We start from the raw sequence: 19,669 nt of genomic DNA, 5'->3' as shown, positions 1-19,669 counted from the left end.
CAGCAGATTCTTAAAGAATAACAGCCAATTCTCAGATTAATTACTGATGGTAATTAAGACCAGATCTGAGCTGGTGTACAGAGGTACACCAATACTCAGAGTGGGCAGTGCCTTTGCTGGGAAGCTGTCATGTATGTGACAGCTCCAGCATCGGGCTGTATCCCCCAACACCATTCAGCTGTCCGCTAAATGAAAACAGGAATATAGGTGATGTCATTAACCATACCTTGTCACTGGGTGGGCAGAGTCTGATTGGGAACTGAGAGACTAGTTCCACATCAGGTATGCTTTACTTTTGATTGCCAGAGCACAGCAGTGGGCAGATATGAAAGCTGCTATTGGACTGAGTAGCGGCTATGGATCCAGTCACTGCTGTTGCTGTCAATCCAAAGTAAAGTGGACCTGATGGGGAACTCTCAGTTAATCACCCACCCCAATACAAAACTCGTGGACCATGTGCCTCTCAGTATAACAGGCGCAGTGACCAGGAGAGAGGAAATATGTGCAGAGTATCCCCAATGCAGACATGGACATTAATCTGGAACAAGCACTGACAGTTTACGTGCTGCACCCCAATGAATTCTTGCAATACTGTTCAAGCTGAACTCCAGGTAAGTAGTTAAATATACAACTGATATACATATGTGACCTGTCTATCTGCCAGACTATTTGTATTTCTGTTCAGCCAGTCTTGTGACTTCTCTGTCAGCCAGTACAAGCAGTTTGACTGTATATGTACACTACACTGCAGTTAATCAATACAGTCTTGTCTGGAAACTGTGTCACCAACCCAAATATCTGCACATTTCAAAGTGCCAGCTGCTGCTACAATTTGTGCAATGGCCAACTCCTTTATAAAAAAAAAACAGAAAAAAAAACTTACAAAAAAAAAATAATATATATATATATATATATATATATATATATATATATATATATATATATTTCTGGATCTACCAAAAGAAAAAAGCACAAAAGCCATAGGAAAGTGACATAGGTTCAGAAGTAAATTATACTGTTCTTAAAACATAAAACAATAAATAAAAATGTAATCCTAATTTGGCCATTCTACCCCCATTCACACTTCAGCTCAGCATTTTTCAGATAATTTAGCATTTTCTGGTGTGCAAGCTCAGGTGTTTTTGTTTTGGGGAGGAAAGAAGCAGAATAGAGGGAATCAGTTGTTCAGGTGCAAAAATGCACAAGAAGCACACATTGGAAAAATTGTTCTTGATGTTGAGCATTGTCACACATATAGATATGCATGTTAAAATGCTCAGGTGTGAATAAGGCTGTTCCTACTCCTCCTCCTCTTCCTCCTCCTCCCCCAACTCCAAGCTTAAGGCTAGGTTCACACCTATGCAGTTTGCGTTTTACCCTGCATTGCGTTTTTGCTTTTTTTTTTTCAAAACTCAGCAAAAACGCACTACCTGCTTTTCTGCAGCATTTCCATTCGAATCTATACAACCAAAAACACAACTTTTTGCGTTCAAAAAAGTCCCTGACCCTTTCCAAAAAACGCACTGGGTGAAAACACGGAGATGCGAATGTGTCCCATAGGAAGTCATGTTAAATGGACTGTAGTGCGTTTCTGCAAAATGCTGCAGAAAACGCTTTGGTGTGAACCTAGGATAACAGATTGCCTTGAGACTGAGCTGTCCACTGTTATCACTTTCCTGGGAAGTCCAGGCAAGCAGCACTGAGAGAACAGGAACCAGCTGCAAGGGCTGAGGTAAGAATTTTAACAAATTGTTTACATCTGTATTTTATTGTGCTCTATGTGTTAAACTAAGAAATGCTGAGGGTTTAAAGTGATATTAAAAGCATTTTTTTAAAAATAACAAACATGCTATACTTGCCTGCTCTGTACAGTGGTTTTGCACAGTGCAGCCCTGATCCTCCTGTTCTGGGGTCTCCCACTGGTGCTCCTGGCCCTTCCCTCCTGCCGAAGACCCCCCAGCAAGCAGCTTGCTATGGGGGACCCAAGCAGGCTCGTTCCCAAGCCCCGCTGCTCTGCGTGTCCATTCACACACAGAGCAGTGGCATGGCCCCACCCCGCTACCTTTCTCTCCTCTTTGGCTCATTGGTTGCGATGGACAGCTGTGGGAGCCAGTGGCTCCTGTCGCTGTATTAGCCAATGAGGAGGGAGAGTCCCTGGAGAGCTGAGGCTCTTGTGCACATCACTGGATCACGATGGGGCTCAGTTAGGTATTAGGGGGCTGGGGGAGGCTGCTGCACACAAAAGGGTGATAAAAAACCTGGAGCCTTTACAACCACTTTAATACTACTTTAAACCCCCCTGCTTCCAGTCAGTGGCAGAACTACCAGGGTCGCAAAGGAAGCACTTGTGACAGAGCCCTGGAGTTCCGTCACTGTTTGGGGTTTCTAAGAGGTAGGACTGTGGCTCCTGGCTGCAGGGCTCTGAGCTCAGTGTTTCTCTCACGCAGCCCAGAGCCAGCGCTGACCGTTCCTCATCCTCCTCCCTGTGCACAGATGAGAGGAAGAGCTGGATCGGCTCCTCCTCCCACCCTCTCCTTCTGTATCTGCCCCTCCCACACTCCTTAAATCAGGGTTCCCCTTTACATTCCAGAGTCCACCGAGATCCCTTTTACAGTGCAAATGGAAAATCTGTAGACTCTGATGTAAGGGGGGCTTTGCAGACTCTGATGTAAGGGGGGGTTCTGTGATGTCTGATGTAAGGGGGAACTCTGCAGACTCTGATGTAAGGGGGGGAGAACTCTGCAGACTCTGATGTAAGGGAGGCTCTGGGAACCACCAGTTTGCAGCGTTCCTTCTTACATCAGAGTTCCCTAATACATTTAAGTTCTTGGTGTCCCCCCTTAAATTAGAGTCCCTAGTGTTATCCCTTACATCGGAGTCTGCAAAGTCGCCAATTACAATATAAGGGAACTCACGAGTTCAGATGTAAATGGTAAGACTATGGATTCAGATGTAAGGGGAACTCTGCTGATACAGATGTAGTGGGAAACTCTGTGGATTCAGATCTAAAGGGGGAACTCTGGTATAAGAGGGAATCTTCCATATGATTAGAAATGCTATTTAATCACAAAATATATGTGTAGTGTATATTACAAAAATATTTTGCAGTGTGCCGCTAAAGTGTTCGGTTTGGCTTCAAGAAAAGGTTGCAACCCTACCCAAGATGGCAGGAAGGGGGCCCACTGCAGAACATGTAAAAGGGTCTCACAATGGAATATAGAGCCCTGGGGTTAATGGGAAGGGACCCGGGCTTGGAGGGAAGGAGGGGGGGGCAGGGGGGCCTTTCATGGTTTCTTGCACTGAAGGTTCTAGTTATGCCTCTGTTTCCCATGACTGTGTAAGTACATTTTAATACAATCTAATATATAACATTATTTAATATATATATATACAATGAAGGAAACAAGTATTTGATCCCCTGCTGATTTTGAATGTTTGCCCACTTACAGAGAAATTATCAGTCTAAAAATCGAATGGTAGGTGTATTGTAAAACTGAGAGACAGAATAGCAACAAAAAATTCAAAAGAAATGCATGTATAACAAATTATCCACTAATTTGCATGTTCATGAGGGAAATAAGTATTTGATCCCCTATCATTCAGCAGGATTTCTGGCTACCAGGTGTCTTTCATACAGGTAACAAGCTGAGATTAGAAGTCTCTTAAAGGGAGTGCTGCTAATCTCATTTTGTTACCTGTATAAAAGACACCTGTCCACAGGAGCAATCAATCAGATTCCAAACTCTCCACCATGGCAAAGACCTGTCCAAGGATGTCAGGGACAAGATTGTAGACCTACACAAGGCTGGACTGGGCTACCAAACTATCACTAAGGAACTTGGTGAGAAGTGACAACAGTTGGTGCAATCATTCGCAAATGGAAGATTCACAAAACAACGGTCAGTCTGCCTTGGTCTGGTGTACCATGCAAGATCACACCTCGTGGAGTGTCAATGATCATGAGAAGAGTGAGGAATCATCCCAGAACTACACGTCAGAATCTTGTCAATGATCTCCAGGCAGCTGGGACCACAATCACCAAGAAAACAATTGGTAACACTACGCCGACAAGGATTGAAATCCTGCAGTGCCCGCAAGGTCCCACTGCTCAAGAAAACACATGTCCAGGCCCATCTGAAGTTTGCCACTGAACATCTGAATGATGCAGAGGAGGACTGGTTGAAAGTGTTGTGGTCAGATGAGACCAAAATCGAGCTCTTTGGCATCAATTCAACTCGCCGTGTTTGGAGGAGGAGGAGGAATGCTGCCCATGACCCCAAGAACACCATCCCAACTGTCAAACATGGTGGTGGAAACATTCTGCTTTGGGGGCGTTTTTCTGATAAGGGGACGGGACAACTTCACCGCATCAAAGTGACGATGGACACGGCAATGTACCTTCAAATCTTAGGTGAGAACCTTCTTCCCTCTGCCAGGGCATTGAAAATGAGTCATGGATGGGTGTTCCAGCATGACAATGTCCCAAAACACAAAGCCAAGGCAACAAAGGAGTGGATCAAGAATAAGCACATTAAGGTCCTGGAGTGGCCTAGCCAGTTTCCAGACCTTAATCCAATTGAAAATCTGTGGAGGGAACTGAAAGTTCAAGTTGCCAAACGTCAGCCACCAAACCTTAATGACTTGGAGAGGATCTGCCAAGAGGAGTGGGCCAAAATCCCTCCTGAGATCTGTGCAAACCTGGTGGCCAACTACATGAAACATCTGACCTCTGCGATTGCCAACAAGGTATTTGCCACCAAGTACTAAGTCATGTTTTGTGAAGGGGATCAAATACTTTTTCCCTCATGAACATGCAAATCAGTGTATAATTTGTTAGACATGTATTTGAATTTTTTTGTTGCTATTCTGTTTCTCAGTGTTACAATACACCTACCATTCGATTTTTAGACTGATCATTTTTCTGTGAGTGGGCAAACATTCAAAATCAGCAGGGGATCAAATATATATATATATATATATATATATATATATATATATATATTAGTAATAAATGTTATTACATGGGATTTTCTGAAAGGACTTCACCTTTGGTAACATGCTACACTTGTATATAGGGTGTAACATGTTACCAAAGAGCACCTGCCTGCGTCCCTCCGATCCCCCGCTGTAAGAGCTGATGGGGGATCTTCTCCTCTCACCCACTGTTATAATTAGAGATGAGCGAATCGAACATGACGAAGTGGAATTCGTTTCAAAGATTTGGAAAAATTAGATTCGCGACGAATCCGAAGATTAGTAAACTTCGGATGCACGAATCGAATTTTCCCAAAAATGGCGGCGACATGTGTGGCGACAGGAGAAAATGGACAGAGAAGATGGGGCGGGGATCTCTGGGAAGGCGCGCAGACAAAGCGCGCTGACTCATAATGCATTCATGAGTCATGAATCATGACATGTGATTGCATTAGCCAATCAGCAGCCAGCCAGCCAGCACTGTGTAATGGTGGAGCTATAAATCGCGGCCATCTTCGAATTCTCCATTAGCCTCCGGTCATTCAAGAGAGACAGACCTCTGTGTATTGAGGGACAGAGTTAGGGCCACAGAGACTTTAGGGCCACAGAATCGTTACTCAGGGACACAGAATTGTTACTCAGGGACACAGAATTGTTACTCAGGGACACAGAATTGTTACTCAGGGACACAGAATTGTTACTCAGGGACACAGAATCGTTACTCAGGGACACAGAATCGTTACTTATTGTACGTTCAAAGAGTTAAATCCATTTAGACGCCGGCTGGCGGTAATATTTTTTGGGTGATTAGTGCATTCCAGTGACACAAACGTACAGTTTCCAGCCAACGGCAAGCTGCAATTGACCGATTGTGTACAATAAACTGACTTTCTGCTTCACAACCACTATTGTACGTTCAAAGAGTTAAATCCATTTAGACGCCGGCTGGCGGTAATATTTTTTGGGTGATTAGTGCATTCCAGTGACAGAAACGTACAGTTTCCAGCCAACGGCAAGCTGCAATTGACCGATTGTGCTAAATAAACTGACTTTCTGCTTCACAACCACTATTGTACGTTGAAAGAGTTAAATCCGGTTTTATTTTTGGGGTGCTTATTGAATTAAAGAGTATGTCAGACAACACGCAGAGGAGTGGCAGAGGAGGCAATGTTTCAGGAGCGAGCAGACGTGGCAGCAGAGGAAGGGGTCGAGGCAGCACTAGTCGCAGCCAGAGGCCAGTGCTCCCGGTGTCATCCAGTGGTCGTGTCTCCACCGACAACCCTGCCGTCGTCGATTGGTTGACTCGGTCGTCTTCCTCTTCCCAGGTCACCTCTGACACCTACAGCCAACGGTCGGTGGGTACGTCAGACACAACCGTTAGTTGGCATGGCCCGGGAGCAAGCCCACTGAAATCACGTGTCCTCGACCTGCCCCTGTCCTTTGGTGTTCCCTCACCAAGCGAAGTATCGCATGCTGTGGGCTCAGCCCCACTGTACAGTGAGGAAGAGCTAACAGAGGGCGGTCAGGAACGGGGGGAGACATCCGCCTCTTCAGCAGCCAGGCGAAGAAGTACTGGCGAGGAGAGTGGCTCAGTAGCCGGTCTAGAGACAGGTCTGTCTCCTGACCCACACGCAGCCGAGGGGGCTAGTAGTGACGCGGAGACCCTAATTGATGATGATGAGGCTGATCGCACTTGGCAGCCTCGTCGTCATCAGGCTATTGCTTCCGCATCATCAGGAGAAGAGGGTGCCAGCTTGCCAGCGAGCAAAACAGTCGGTGGGTTGCCCAGGAGGCAGCAGGGCTCACAGCAGTGTCAGTGGAGGCAAACGGCCACGGAGTAGAGCACCAGCTCCACTGCAGCCTACCACCACGGCCAGTAGTGGTGCCGGTGTGCACGGAGGAAGTAGCAGTCAGCCAGTGAGGAGTAGCGGGGGCAAAGTTTCCTACTCGGCGGTGTGGCAATTTTTCGTCAAGCCGCCCGAGGAAGTAAACGTAGCCGTATGTCGACTATGTGGCCAGAAAGTCAAGCGTGGCCAGGGGGCCCATGTTGGGACTACAGCGTTGCGTCAGCATATGCAGCGTCGCCATTCGGTGGCCTGGGAAAACCGTGATAAAGATACGGCGGTTCTGCCTGCCCCAGCCCCCGCTCCATCACCCGCTCCGTTACTTGCTCCGTCACCCGACGTCAATCGCCCTCTATCAGCCAGTCAAGGCTCCAACACCTCTGCTGAGGGGAGTTGTCGCTCGTTGGCATCTTCCGCTCGTTCAGATGCTCCTTCTCCTGCTACTCCTCTTCACGGATTCTGTCAGCAGTCTTTCTTGGAATCCGTTTCCAAGAGACAACAGTTTGCGAGCACGCACCCGACGGTGCAGAAGCTGAACGTCCTCCTGTCCAAGTTGCTGGTGCTGCAGTCCCTCCCTTTCCAAGTGGTGGACTCAGCACCTTTCCGAGAAATGATGGCTTGTGCCGAGCCGTGTTGGAGAGTGCCAAGCCGGCATTTCTTTGCCAAAAAGGCAGTGCCAGCCCTGCATTCACATGTAGAAGAGATGGTGGGCCAGTCTTTGAGCATGTCGGTCTCTGCCAAAGTGCATGGCAGCGCCGACGTGTGGAGCTGTAACTACGGTCAGGGACAGTACATGTCATTTACGGCCCACTGGGTGAACATGGTGCCGGCACAGCCGCACCAGCAACTTGGACAGGTCACGCCGCTTTTGCCTCCACGTTTGCACGTCCTTGGTCCAGCAAAGATGTCCGCCTCTACCACCTCTTCTTCCGCCGTGTCCTCAGCCGCCACCCCCGTGCCAAGTCCCATTACCCGACCGGCATATCACATGTGCAAGGCGCAACGGTGTCACGCTGTGCTGCACCTGGTATGCCTTGGCGAACGTAGTCACACAGGGGAGGAACTTCTGAGTGTAATGAACAGAGAAATCGACAGATGGCTGTCTCCGCGCAAACTGAAAATCGGAACCATGTTGACCGACAACGGAAAGAACATGGTGTCTGCTCTGCGTCAAGGAAGGTTGTGCCATGCGCCATGCATGGCTCACGTGTTCAATCTGGTTGTCAAGCGGTTCCTAAAATCCACCATCCCACTGCAAGACATCCTTAAAATGTCACGTAAACTTTGCATGCATTTCAGCCATTCCTACACCGCAAAGCACACCCTCCTTGAGCTGCAGCGGCAGAACGGAATTCCACAGCATCGCCTGATCTGCGACGTTGCAACAAGGTGGAATTCAACCCTACATATGTTAGACCGCCTTTACGAACAGCGAAAGGCCATCACCGATTTCCTGATGTTACAAGCGGATAAAGGTACTCCCCTGTGTAACTTAGATGTCAGCCATTGGCAGCTCATGCGTGACACCTGCCGCTTGCTCAGGCCCTTTGAGGAGGCCACGCTATTCGTGAGTCGGCAGGACTATGGGATGAACGACGTCATTCCTCTGTTGCACGTCCTGGAACAAATGCTGTTAACAATGGCTGGTCAGGGTGCGGTAGACGTGGCGCACAGATCTCAACGCCACATGACCCCTGTGGGGGCAGGACAGGAAGAAGAGGAGGAGGTAGAGGAGGACATTTGTGCTCAGGAATTATTGAGTTAAATGGGTGGTTTTTCCACTCAGCGGACAGGAGTGGAGGAGCAGGAGCATCTGGTAGAGGAGGAGGAGGAGGAGACAGAGGACCCAGACGCACCGTGGCAGTATGCTGTGGAGATGGAGGCAGGGAGTCCCTCGCATTCCTTGGCACAAATGGCTCATAGCATGCTCGGTTGCTTGCGTAGCGACAGCCGAATAATAACCATCAGACAGAGGGATGACTTTTGGCTGTCCACCTTGTTGGACCCTCGCTACCGTTCAAAAATGGTGGCCTTTTTCACACCTGCTGAGAGGGAGGCCAAAATAAAGTACTATAAAAACCACCTATGTAGTCAGTTGGTCTCTGCCTTTCTGCGCCAACGTCCATCCTCAGACACTGTGGGCTCTGTGCGCTCGCGTTCCGCTGCCATGGCAGCAGGGGAGGGGTGGGGTGGTAGGAGCAGTGGCAGCTCCACCAGCAGCGGCTGCCTCAGTCTGCAGTCGATGATGAGTAGCTTTCTTCACCAGCGCAGTGAGGAAACTACTAACCAGCCGCAGCAGCAGCAGCATCAGCATCAGGTGGACCTGGAGCAGGACCTCAAACAACAGGCTTGGGCCTACTTGGACAGCACCCTGCCAACCGAGGTAGACAATCCCCTTGACTACTGGGCAACGAAACTTGACCTTTGGCCCCAACTAGCTGAATTTGCCCTTGAAAGGCTGTCATGCCCGGCCAGTAGCGTGGCATCGGAGCGCGTGTTTAGTGCAGCAGGAGGTATTGTAACTCCGCGGAGGACACGACTGTCCACCCAAAGTGTGGAGAGACTCACGTTTGTGAAAATGAATCCGGCGTGGATTAGTCTGGATTTCAAACCACCAGTTCCTGACACAACTGACTAAATCCGCCATGAATCATGCCCCAAACATGTTATTAGGGACAAATCGGCCGCTGTCTTTACAACTTTATAATTCCATGCAGTATATAGCCCTATCGGCCACTTTCTGGCATCCAGTTGCTGTAGCCCCCATCACCACACTGTGCCACCGGCCCCTGTACCGCCTTCTCATACTGCTGCCAGATCCATCCTCTGCCATGTGCGTCTTTGTCGTCTGCTCACGCTGCTGGGTTCCAGTTTTAAACCTAGGCCTGTGTATGGCTTCCGAATACTGCTGCATCCACCGCCACCCTGCGCCATGTGTCTCTGTCGTCTGCTCACGCTGCTGACGGCTTCCGCTTTTTAACCGAGGCCTGTGTTTGGCTTCCGAATACTGCTGCATCCACCCCCACCCTGCGCCATGTGTCTCTGTCGTCTGCTCACGCTGCTGACGGCTTCCGCTTTTTAACCGAGGCCTGTGTTTGGCTTCCGAATACTGCTGCCTCCACCGCCACCCTGCGCCATGTGCCACTTTCAGGTCTCCTTACACTGTTGGTGGGTTCCATTTTGTGATAGGGTGCTGTATGGCCTTCCATTGCTGCTGCCTCCACCGCCACCCTGCGCCATGTGCCTCTGTCGTCTGCTCACGCTGCTGACGGCTTCCGCTTTTTAACCGAGGCCTGTGTTTGGCTTCCGAATACTGCTGCATCCACCGCCACCCTGCGCCATGTGCCTCTGTCGTCTGCTCACGCTGCTGACGGCTTCCGCTTTTTACCTGAGGCCTGTGTTTGGCTTCCGAATACTGCTGCCTCCACCGCCACCCTGTGCCATGTGCCACTTTCAGGTCTCCTTACACTGTTGGTGGGTTCCATTTTGTGATAGGGTGCTGTATGGCCTTCCATTGCTGCTGCCTCCACCGCCACCCTGCACCATGTGCCTCTGTCGTCTTCTCACGCTGCTGACGGCTTCCGCTTTTTAACGGAGGCCTGTGTTTGGCTTCCGAATACTGCTGCATCCACCGCCACCCTGCGCCATGTGTCTCTGTCGTCTGCTCACGCTGCTGACAGCTTCCGCTTTTTAACCGAGGCCTGTGTTTGGCTTCCGAATACTGCTGCCTCCACCGCCACCCTGCGCCATGTGCCACTTTCAGGTCTCCTTACACTGTTGGTGGGTTCCATTTTGTGATAGGGTGCTGTATGGCCTTCCATTGCTGCTGCCTCCACCGCCACCCTGCGCCATGTGCCTCTGTCGTCTGCTCACGCTGCTGACGGCTTCCGCTTTTTAACCGAGGCCTGTGTTTGGCTTCCGAATACTGCTGCATCCACCGCCACCCTGCGCCATGTGTCTGTCGTCTGCTCACGCTGCTGACAGCTTCCGCTTTTTAACCGAGGCCTGTGTTTGGCTTCCGAATACTGCTGCCTCCACCACCACCCTGCGCCATGTGCCACTTTTTCAGGTCTCCTTACACTGTTGGTGGGTTCCATTTTGTGATAGGGTGCTGTATGGCCTTCCATTGCTGCTGCCTCCACCACCACCCTGCGCCATGTGCCACTTTCAGGTCTCCTTACACTGTTGGTGGGTTCCATTTTGTGATAGGGTGCTGTATGGCCTTCCATTGCTGCTGCCTCCACCGCCACCCTGCGCCATGTGCCTCTGTCGTCTGCTCACGCTGCTGACGGCTTCCGATTTTTAACCGAGGCCTGTGTTTGGCTTCCGAATACTGCTGCATCCACCGCCACCCTGCGCCATGTGTCTCTGTCATCTGCTCACGCTGCTGACGGCTTCCGCTTTTTAACCGAGGCCTGTGTATGGCCTTCAATTGAAGCTGCTTCTGCTCCGCCACTCTGCCATTGGACTCTTGATAGTCGTCTCCCCACGCTGCTGCTGGGGGGACTTTTTAACATAGGCCTCTGTATGGCCTTCAATTTTAGCTGCTTACGCTCCGCCACTCTGCCATGGGCCCCTGTACCGCCTCCTCATGCTGCTGCCAGGCCTGTAATCTGTCATGGGCCCCTGTACCGACTCCTCATGCTGCTGCCAGGCCTGTAATCTGTCATGGGCCCCTGTACCGCCTCCTCATGCTGCTGCCAGGTCCAGAGTGTGTCATGGGTCTTTGTACGGCCTCCCATTGCTGCTGTCTCCATCGCCACACTCTGCCATGTGCCACTTTCAGGTCTCCTCACACTGCTGGTGGGTTCCATTTTGTCATAGGGTGCTGTATGGCCTCCCATTGCTGCTGCCTTCACCGCCACACTGTGGCTCCACACTCTGGTTTTGGCCCCGTGACTGCCCAAATGAGTGAAGTGTGCGGTGATTCTAAGATCGACGGCACTCATCTGCATGTCATACTGACTGACAGTATTATTTCTCTTCCCCAGCAGACTCCAAGGGCATTTAAATTAAAGGTACAGTGTTCTGCACTAATATGAAGGCTCTCTGAAGCCTAGAAACACCCTTTTTATAAGTTAAATTCGCAGCGAATATATTCGCCTCGAATCGAATTTATTCCGCGAATCAGCCGAATCGAATTTTTGAATAATTCGCTCATCTCTAGTTATAATTTAAAAAGAGCTGGTCATTTTGGGCTCGCCCACATGGCACTGGTGAATGCTCTCCTAGTTCATTGATCTTCCTGCTCTCTAGTAGCTGTCTGCCTGTACTGAGAGTCTGCAGGAGCCGAAGTCCTCATGCACACTTGCCGTTTTTATAGCTGCTGTTTTTGGCTTTTGATGTTTTTTCTGCAAGTAAGTAAACCTCCCAGCATGTTATCCTATGTGCACATATATCCTATATGCACATATAGACTATAATCAATGTTTTTTGGCAGGGATGTTTTTTGGCTGAAAAAAACCCTCAGGACTAGTGAGTTTCTAGAGGAGTTTTTTAGCTGTAAAAACACTTTAACGCTGCAAAACGTAAAACACCAAAAACCGTCATTTTTAGACTTTTTTTGACAAAAAAAAAAAATTTTTTTGTTCACAAAAAAAAAGCTATAAACGCAAAACGCCGCTAATTGCAGCTAAACACTAATGCAAAAATGCTTAAGAAAAGCTGAAAACGTGTTTAACGGGACTTTACACAGATAACATTACCAGTGTTATCAAAACTTCCAGTGTGCATGAGAGCTGACATTGCACTTGTCATCTGCTGATCATGCTGCAGGCTCCAGAAAAAAAAAATGCACATTTTTTTTTAACTACAAAAATTTTTTTTTTTTCTAATAATGAGCTTATCCTTTAAATAATTTGTAGTGCTGTATTGTTTAAATGTATTTATTGTAATAGGTTGGTGCGTAACTTTATTTTATCTAGCAGGTTAACTGGGGCGAGTTGAGTTACACAGAGTATGGAGTTACACTATATATATATTATATGAATTTGTTCACTTTGTGAATTAGTGTGCATTTAATATATTCAAAGAATTAAAAAAAACTGGGGTACTTGTCTGTTAATTCACCGGATTTATTCACTTGTCAACATAGTAATTCACCGGATTTATTAACTTGTCAATATAGTTAACATAGTTGTATAGTTTTATTTAAAACGAATTACTTAGCTAGGATGTCATTAAAGTGGGTCACGATGGAGGCCAAAATTGCAGATTCATGGCGTCTTTTCTCTTCAGATTTAGAACGGAAATGACGTCAGCGCTAATTACAATAGTCACCTTACACGCATTAAATAAATAAATCCGGTGAATTAACAGACAAGTACCAAAACTGGTATATGTACGTGTAATTATATCTATTATTAAACTAGCACTTGTTTCTTAACAACATGGCTCTGTTATGAAAATAGTGAAGTGACAGCACTCCATTTTACTCTACTCTTGGTCAACTGAATTCTCCTCCTTCTGACAAGAGAGGAATTACATCAGCAGAAGTAGGAATGCCTATTGCCGTTTTTGTTAATTAAAGCAAGGTTTAAAATTGGCTAGCTGTTACTTGGCTTAACAATAAGCTGTCAATGCCTCAGTGAAATAATCACCAGCGAAAATTAAACAGTCCTCCCTGTACAAAGGGCAGCTGGTGTTTCCTCATTCCATGTGCTCACTACTGAAAAGACAAAGCCTGGAGCAGAGATCTGCAGCTTCCCCAGCCGCCTTCTCACTGCTAAATTCTTAGTACACCGCCACAAAATGCCTGAAATGTTGATGGAAATAGAGGAGGTAAGGCTCTGCCTGGAAGGATTTTGCTGGGGGTGGAAAGCCGTGTATCATGAATAACAGTTGTTAACATTTTGCCTTGTAGTTACAGAGCTATGGTTGAACTTAAGGGCATCTACGAAAAGGGACTAACTATTTCCTATAAACCTGCCAGCAGCTCTATGGTGCCTGTGTTATTTTCTTACTAGATGCTGTTGGAGAAACATTTAGAGCGAAGCTCACACTGCGTGTATTTTTACACAAAAGAGTTAATATATACGGCTTATCATCAAAAGTTTTAGGGTGATTATGCTTATTTGACTTGCTATAATGTGCTTAAAACACACGCAATCTTCTGCAGTAATTCTTGCAAACCTCAGTTTACAGGCAGTGTCTTTTATTTATTTATATATGTGTGTGTGTATATATATATATATATATATATATATATATATATATATATATATGTATATATATATATATATATATATATATATAAGTGTGTGTGTGGCTATACACCAGTAGATTTCAATATGAATGACTGTATGGAAGAAAAAAAAATTAAGTATATTTGATAATGCCCATCAGAGACTTGATGAATGTCACTTTGAAAGCACATGAAAAATTCAACTACTTTTTAGCATTTGATTTTGGAATTCATGGAATTTTGATACAGATAAAGAGAGCATATGTTCTATAACTTTTAAAAATATATTTTTGTTTCACTACATTTTGAAAATACAGTCATTGATTTGACCCATTAGCAATTAGAAAATGGAGCAAATGTTCCAATTAAAAAAAAAAGTGTGTGTGTGTGTAAATTCTATCCCTTCTGTATTGAAGGACATGTTAAATTCCTAGTGGTGCAATGCACTCCTGGCTTGCACACAGCTGTGTCATTTACATTTGCAAGTGAATAGATATGTAGGAAGTTTTGTTAACAAGTCAGTTTCTTGGTCATGCACAGTAACAAATTCTCCTCCCTGTAGAAAAAAAATCATCCATAAAATACACAGGGAACAGCATGACGTACCATCAAAAAATTTCTTGGTACCACAAATGCTTATTATTTAAGGTCGTTTGATCACCTTAAACTGAAAGAAAGAACAAGCATACAAGCAGGGGCGGACTGACAATTTGGAAAATCGGGCACTGCCCGAGGGCCCGGGGTCAGTAGGGGGCCCCATGAGATGCCCCTGGTACCTTTTTCATAGGCTTTTTTGAGTTTGGGCAAGGACACGGGGGCCCCATGATCCTCTATTGCCCGGGGGCCCCATGAGTTGTCAGTCCGCCCCTGCATACAAGTATGTTTGTGCTTGGAAAAAATGGCCACAAAATTTAATTTCAAATAACTGACTTTACATGTAAAGGATTTTTTTACAATGATAAACTCAAAACCGTTTGTTTGTTTTGTTTTGTTTTTGTGTTTTCCCAGACTAGCCTAAAATTTTGTTGTTTTTCTGTTTTATCTAGTTAGTTTGAAGTGATATCTATCCTATCTATCTATCTATCTATCTATCTATCCTAATATAGTTAACACTTTCAGTATCTGATTTAGGCCTCATGCACAATTGTGCTCATAAATGCTGCTTTTACAAGCGTTTGAGGTTTTTTTTTATTTTTATTTTCTTCCTCTAAAAACTTCTCCATGTTAATCTGTGTGTCCATGCACACATAGGAGTTTAGAGGCAGAAAAAAATAATTATTCGTTCAGGAGAGGAGCTTATGAACATAAAAAATGGTTATAATTGCCTAAACTTGCATTATTGCTGGCCAATAGAAAGTATTAACGCAGGAACGTGCATGCAAAAAAGCAGCTTTTCACCTTTTGTTTTTGCTGCTGCTGCTAAACTCCTGACGGAGAAACAAAATGTCAATAAAATACAGTGTGCATGAAGCCTTATAGTGGAAGTCCGGGCTCTAACCAACTAAAGCTGCCCATACTTTAGTCTTTTTTTTCTTTTTTTTGTTCAACCAGTGTGTTGAATTAAAAAAAAAACGACCTGATTTCCCCATTCACATTGATGGGTCAGTTTTTTTTCATTCAACACACTGAGCTATTTTGTGCTGACAGTAGGGAGACTTCTCCACCGTCAGAATACACTGATAAGTGCTGCCGGCCATAGACTGCAGCATGGATCAAGCGGCTAAAATTAAACAGGGCTGTTGTACAGAAGTCGATCTGTTGAACCACAGTGCCCATACATGGATCACAGCTGAGCTGACCGAATTTCGATCCATGTATTACACCTAAAACTGCTCCCTATTCTAATTATCCTGTGAAAGGAAGATGCTTATACTTGCCAACGGTCCAGATTAATCCTGCCCACTCACTCCTAGATGCTTAGTCCCGCCCCCACAAGTGCTGCCCCCAAATGTCCTGACCGCACAAAGCCCTGCTTTTTGATCACATCCTGCCCTCTCAAGTCCAAGTCCTGCCCCAAAGAGCCCTGCACGGGCATGGCTCCTGTGTTCCAATAGGATATCTGTGTGGGTGCACGGCCCCGAACACACACTGCCTGTATGTGTATAGTCTTTTCTGTCTGTTCTGTCTGTCTTTACATTTTAGGTGGGTAACCAGGGTATATAAATCCATGGTTCAGCTGCCTGTTTTTACTGCTCCCTGGCTACCCATATGGAACAGGCTTGAGCCTGGGTTCAGACCTATGCGGCGCAAGAAACTGCATGTGATTGGGATAGGAATCGCACCGCATTCCTGTTCAAATTGCATGCGATTCTTTGCAGTGCGATTTAAGCCCATTCATTTTGGATGGCTCAGATCGCCCCGCATGAAAAAAGTGCAGGCAGATTTTTTTTTTTGTCACATTTGAAACGGATTGCATAGGTGTTCACACTCATGCTATTCGAATCTGGCAATTGCTGTGTGTTTTGCAACCTGTTTTTGGGGTGTCATCAACTTAAGACACCCACAGCAGATGAACACAATTGCGATTTGGATGCAGTGTGGGAAATGCACAGGATTTGCTGCATTTCCCGCATTGCATATATGTGAACCTAGGCTTACGGACATTTACCCTCACTTTCTGTCCTGATGACAATGCTTTTTAGATGGCAAGTGAGGGAAACTCTTCAGCAAAGACACAGTCAAAAATAAAAATCTAAAAGAGGCTCCAGCTTTCCACAACTTTTTTTTTTTCTCTGTCTGTGATGCTGTTGAAGAATTCACTTTGTAGTAAAACATTAACAGCAGGACAATGTAAGTGATTGTAAAGCTTAACAGAGCCCCAGATAGCAGTAAAATCCCAACAGTGTTGCAAACCCTTCCCCACTCTATCTAAATTTAGAAAAATGTTTTGGCTCGACATACATTCTAGTCCTTTTGCTGCCAGGTCCATATGTCGTACAGAGACATGCAGGGTCTTTTAAACCCTGTGTGTCTCATAAAAGAGAACCTGTCACCTAAAAATCCTCACATAGGGGACTTTGTGGAAAAAAAAACACTTGCCTACCAGGCACTCTCCCCCCCCCTTCCTGCCCAGGCCAGTTTTCAGCTTTCAGCACTGTTGCACTTTGAACGACAAATGCAACACTGTACCCATGTGAAATTGTTATTATTGTTTTTCACACAAATAGAGCTTTCTTTTGGTGGTATTTAATCGCCACTGGGGTTTTTATTTTTTGCGCTATAAACAAAAAAAGATCAAAAAATTAAAAAATAAGTTTTTTTCTATTATAAATTTTGCAAACAGGTAATTTTTTCCCCTTCACTGATGTGCACTGATAGGCAGCACTGATGGGAACTGATGAGGAGGCACTGATGATGCACTAATATGCAGCAATGATGGGCACTGCTGGGCGACACTGATAATCGGTGCACTGATTATCAGTGCAGATCTCCCGTCACATTTGCTGGTTATTGGCAGTACTTTCCTCACGCTGCGACAGTGTGAGGAAAGTGCTGCCGATAACCGGCAACTGTATTTACATTGTGATCTGCTGTGTCATTGGACACAGCTGATCGCATGGTAAAAGGCCGCTGTGATTGGCCTTTTACCTAATCATGTGATCATCTGTGTCCGTAGGACACAGCGATCACTGACAGCACCAGGTGCGTGCATGCCGCTGGAGGCACGCAGGGAGCACGTTCTGGGAGGACATCCACCGACGCCCTCCCAAAACTGGACAACCGCTCTGTAGCCATCTTTTGGCTATAGCAAGGTTGGGAAGCGATAAAGTTAAAAAAAAAAAACTGCAAAGAAATTAAGTTACACGCAAGCCCATAACACATAACACCCCCCCAAAACAGTTGAGACCCCCAAATATACGCATGTACGAGCGTAAATGCATGCCGGGGTGCCTACACGTGAATATCGCTGCGCATGCCAAAGAGAGAGCAATAATTCTAGTGCAAGATCTCCTCTGTAACACTAAACTGATGACCTATAGCGGCTTTTGAAGCAATACCGATAAAAAATATAGGGTACTGAAGTTTGTCACTATCTTATAGGCACACACAAATTTCAGGTTTGAAGTGTAGGGTATCTATTTACCTCGTCTTTTATATTTACCAAAAATTTGGGTAATTAATTGCATTTGTTTATCCTAACTTTAGTGTGTGGTTTTTTTGTTTTTTTTGCTTTTTTTTTCCAGTGATATTGTGTGACATAAAAAATTTGAACGACCACTAATTTATTCACTAGGGTGTCTGCTTTCAGAAAATGTTTTATATATTGGGGGGGGGGGGGGGGGTTTATGTAATCTTCAGGCCTAAACAGATTTTTTTAAACGTGTGCAAGAAATGCAAAATTCATGCCAGTATTCCTCCTGAGAATATACTATTTGATTGGGGGGGAAATTGTCTACAGTTTTTACATTGTACTAGGCAGGAAAATCTTCAGTGGTAACAACCTTCTCAAAAGGGCATTTACACTAACTTTAGAGAGATTGCCTCTCACTTTCTGCTGAATCGTCAGGACAGAAAATGGAGATACAAGAAGTGAGATGCCGCTGATAGAATTTTATTTATGTATGTTCTGCTGATAACCTGAATTCAGAATTCTAACAGAGCTATTTTTTTTCCCGATTTGGTCATGCACATTATAGTTTGCACTTGATTTGTATTCTAATAAGTAATGTCTCTGCTGTGATGGTTATTGATGTGAAGCAGCAAATTACTTGTACAAATTTTGACATCTAAAGTGAATTAAATAAATAAGGAAACTAGTGCTGAAAGGTGTGACATTGCATAAGAAATAATGCCTACAGGGAGTATGTACACTGTTATCTGTCGTCTTCATCCTGTTCATGTGTATCTTTGGCCTTATTTATTCCTATGGGGAGCTATACACATGCTGACATCCTCAAGAGAATGGCTCTCCCCATATTAATGAGTAGATGATTATGAGTGCAAGTTGAAGCGGCTTCATGCAGGACCAAACCATGAAAATAGTTGAAAGCCAACTTTTAGCAAAACACAGTTGTCCTTTAGAGTGGTACTCCAGGGAGAACCAAAATCCTTCCTTGTAGTGAGACTTTCCCAGACATGCAGAATATGATTTGTAAGTGTTGCACAATACAAGGTAGTGTGGTGTCCAGAGAAATCACATTCTGGAATTATTATTATTATACAGGATTTATATAGCGCCAACAGTTTGCTCAGCGCTTGACAATATAAACGGGAGACAATACAGTTCAATACAAGAGGGTTAGGAGGGCCCTGCTCCTTGGAGCTTACATAAATTTGTTCCATTGTTCTGAAATTTATTTCTGGAAAAAAGAGTTTGTATATGGACGAATGGTCCTTGATTTTGAAAGTGTTGGAATATCACAGAATGCCTCCTAGAGCTACCTTATATTGGATTGTACCATGTAGGGTGTTTGTAGTTCTATTACAATATAGATCAAGATCGAACCTTTAGTATATCTGAAATCAATTTTGGATACTAGAATAACTCTATACAGGCAGCCCCTGGGTTATGAACACAATAGGGTCTGTATGTTGAATTTGTATGTAACTTGGAACCGGGACATTTTTTAAGTGTAGCTCCAGCCCCAAAAAATATTTTTAAGTGTTTTGGATAGCATAGGGAAGGGTTAACGGCCCTGTAATGTTTTTGCTGTCTGTGCCCCTGTTC

At 45.5% G+C, this 19,669-nt stretch overlaps 1 protein-coding gene across 1 annotated transcript in view; it reads left to right on the top strand.

Annotated features, from left to right (window-relative positions):
• The first annotated feature begins 13,485 nt into the window (after positions 1–13,485).
• The window catches only part of MAT2B (methionine adenosyltransferase 2 non-catalytic beta subunit), a 61,933-nt gene continuing 55,749 nt past the window's right edge, over positions 13,486–19,669 (top strand). The window contains exon 1 of the mRNA XM_089657454.1: positions 13,486–13,598. Within this exon, the coding sequence (XP_089513580.1) occupies positions 13,569–13,598 (30 nt within the window). The 5' untranslated portion in view covers positions 13,486–13,568. The remainder of the gene's footprint in view (positions 13,599–19,669) is intronic.

This window comes from Staurois parvus, unplaced genomic scaffold, assembly GCF_062004578.1.
Source record: "Staurois parvus isolate SC_StPar_1 unplaced genomic scaffold, SC_StPar_1.0 ptg001002l, whole genome shotgun sequence".
Taxonomy (NCBI): domain Eukaryota; kingdom Metazoa; phylum Chordata; class Amphibia; order Anura; family Ranidae; genus Staurois; species Staurois parvus.
Note: the sequence above shows the minus strand (reverse complement) of the source record. Positions and strands in the feature narration are given on the sequence as shown.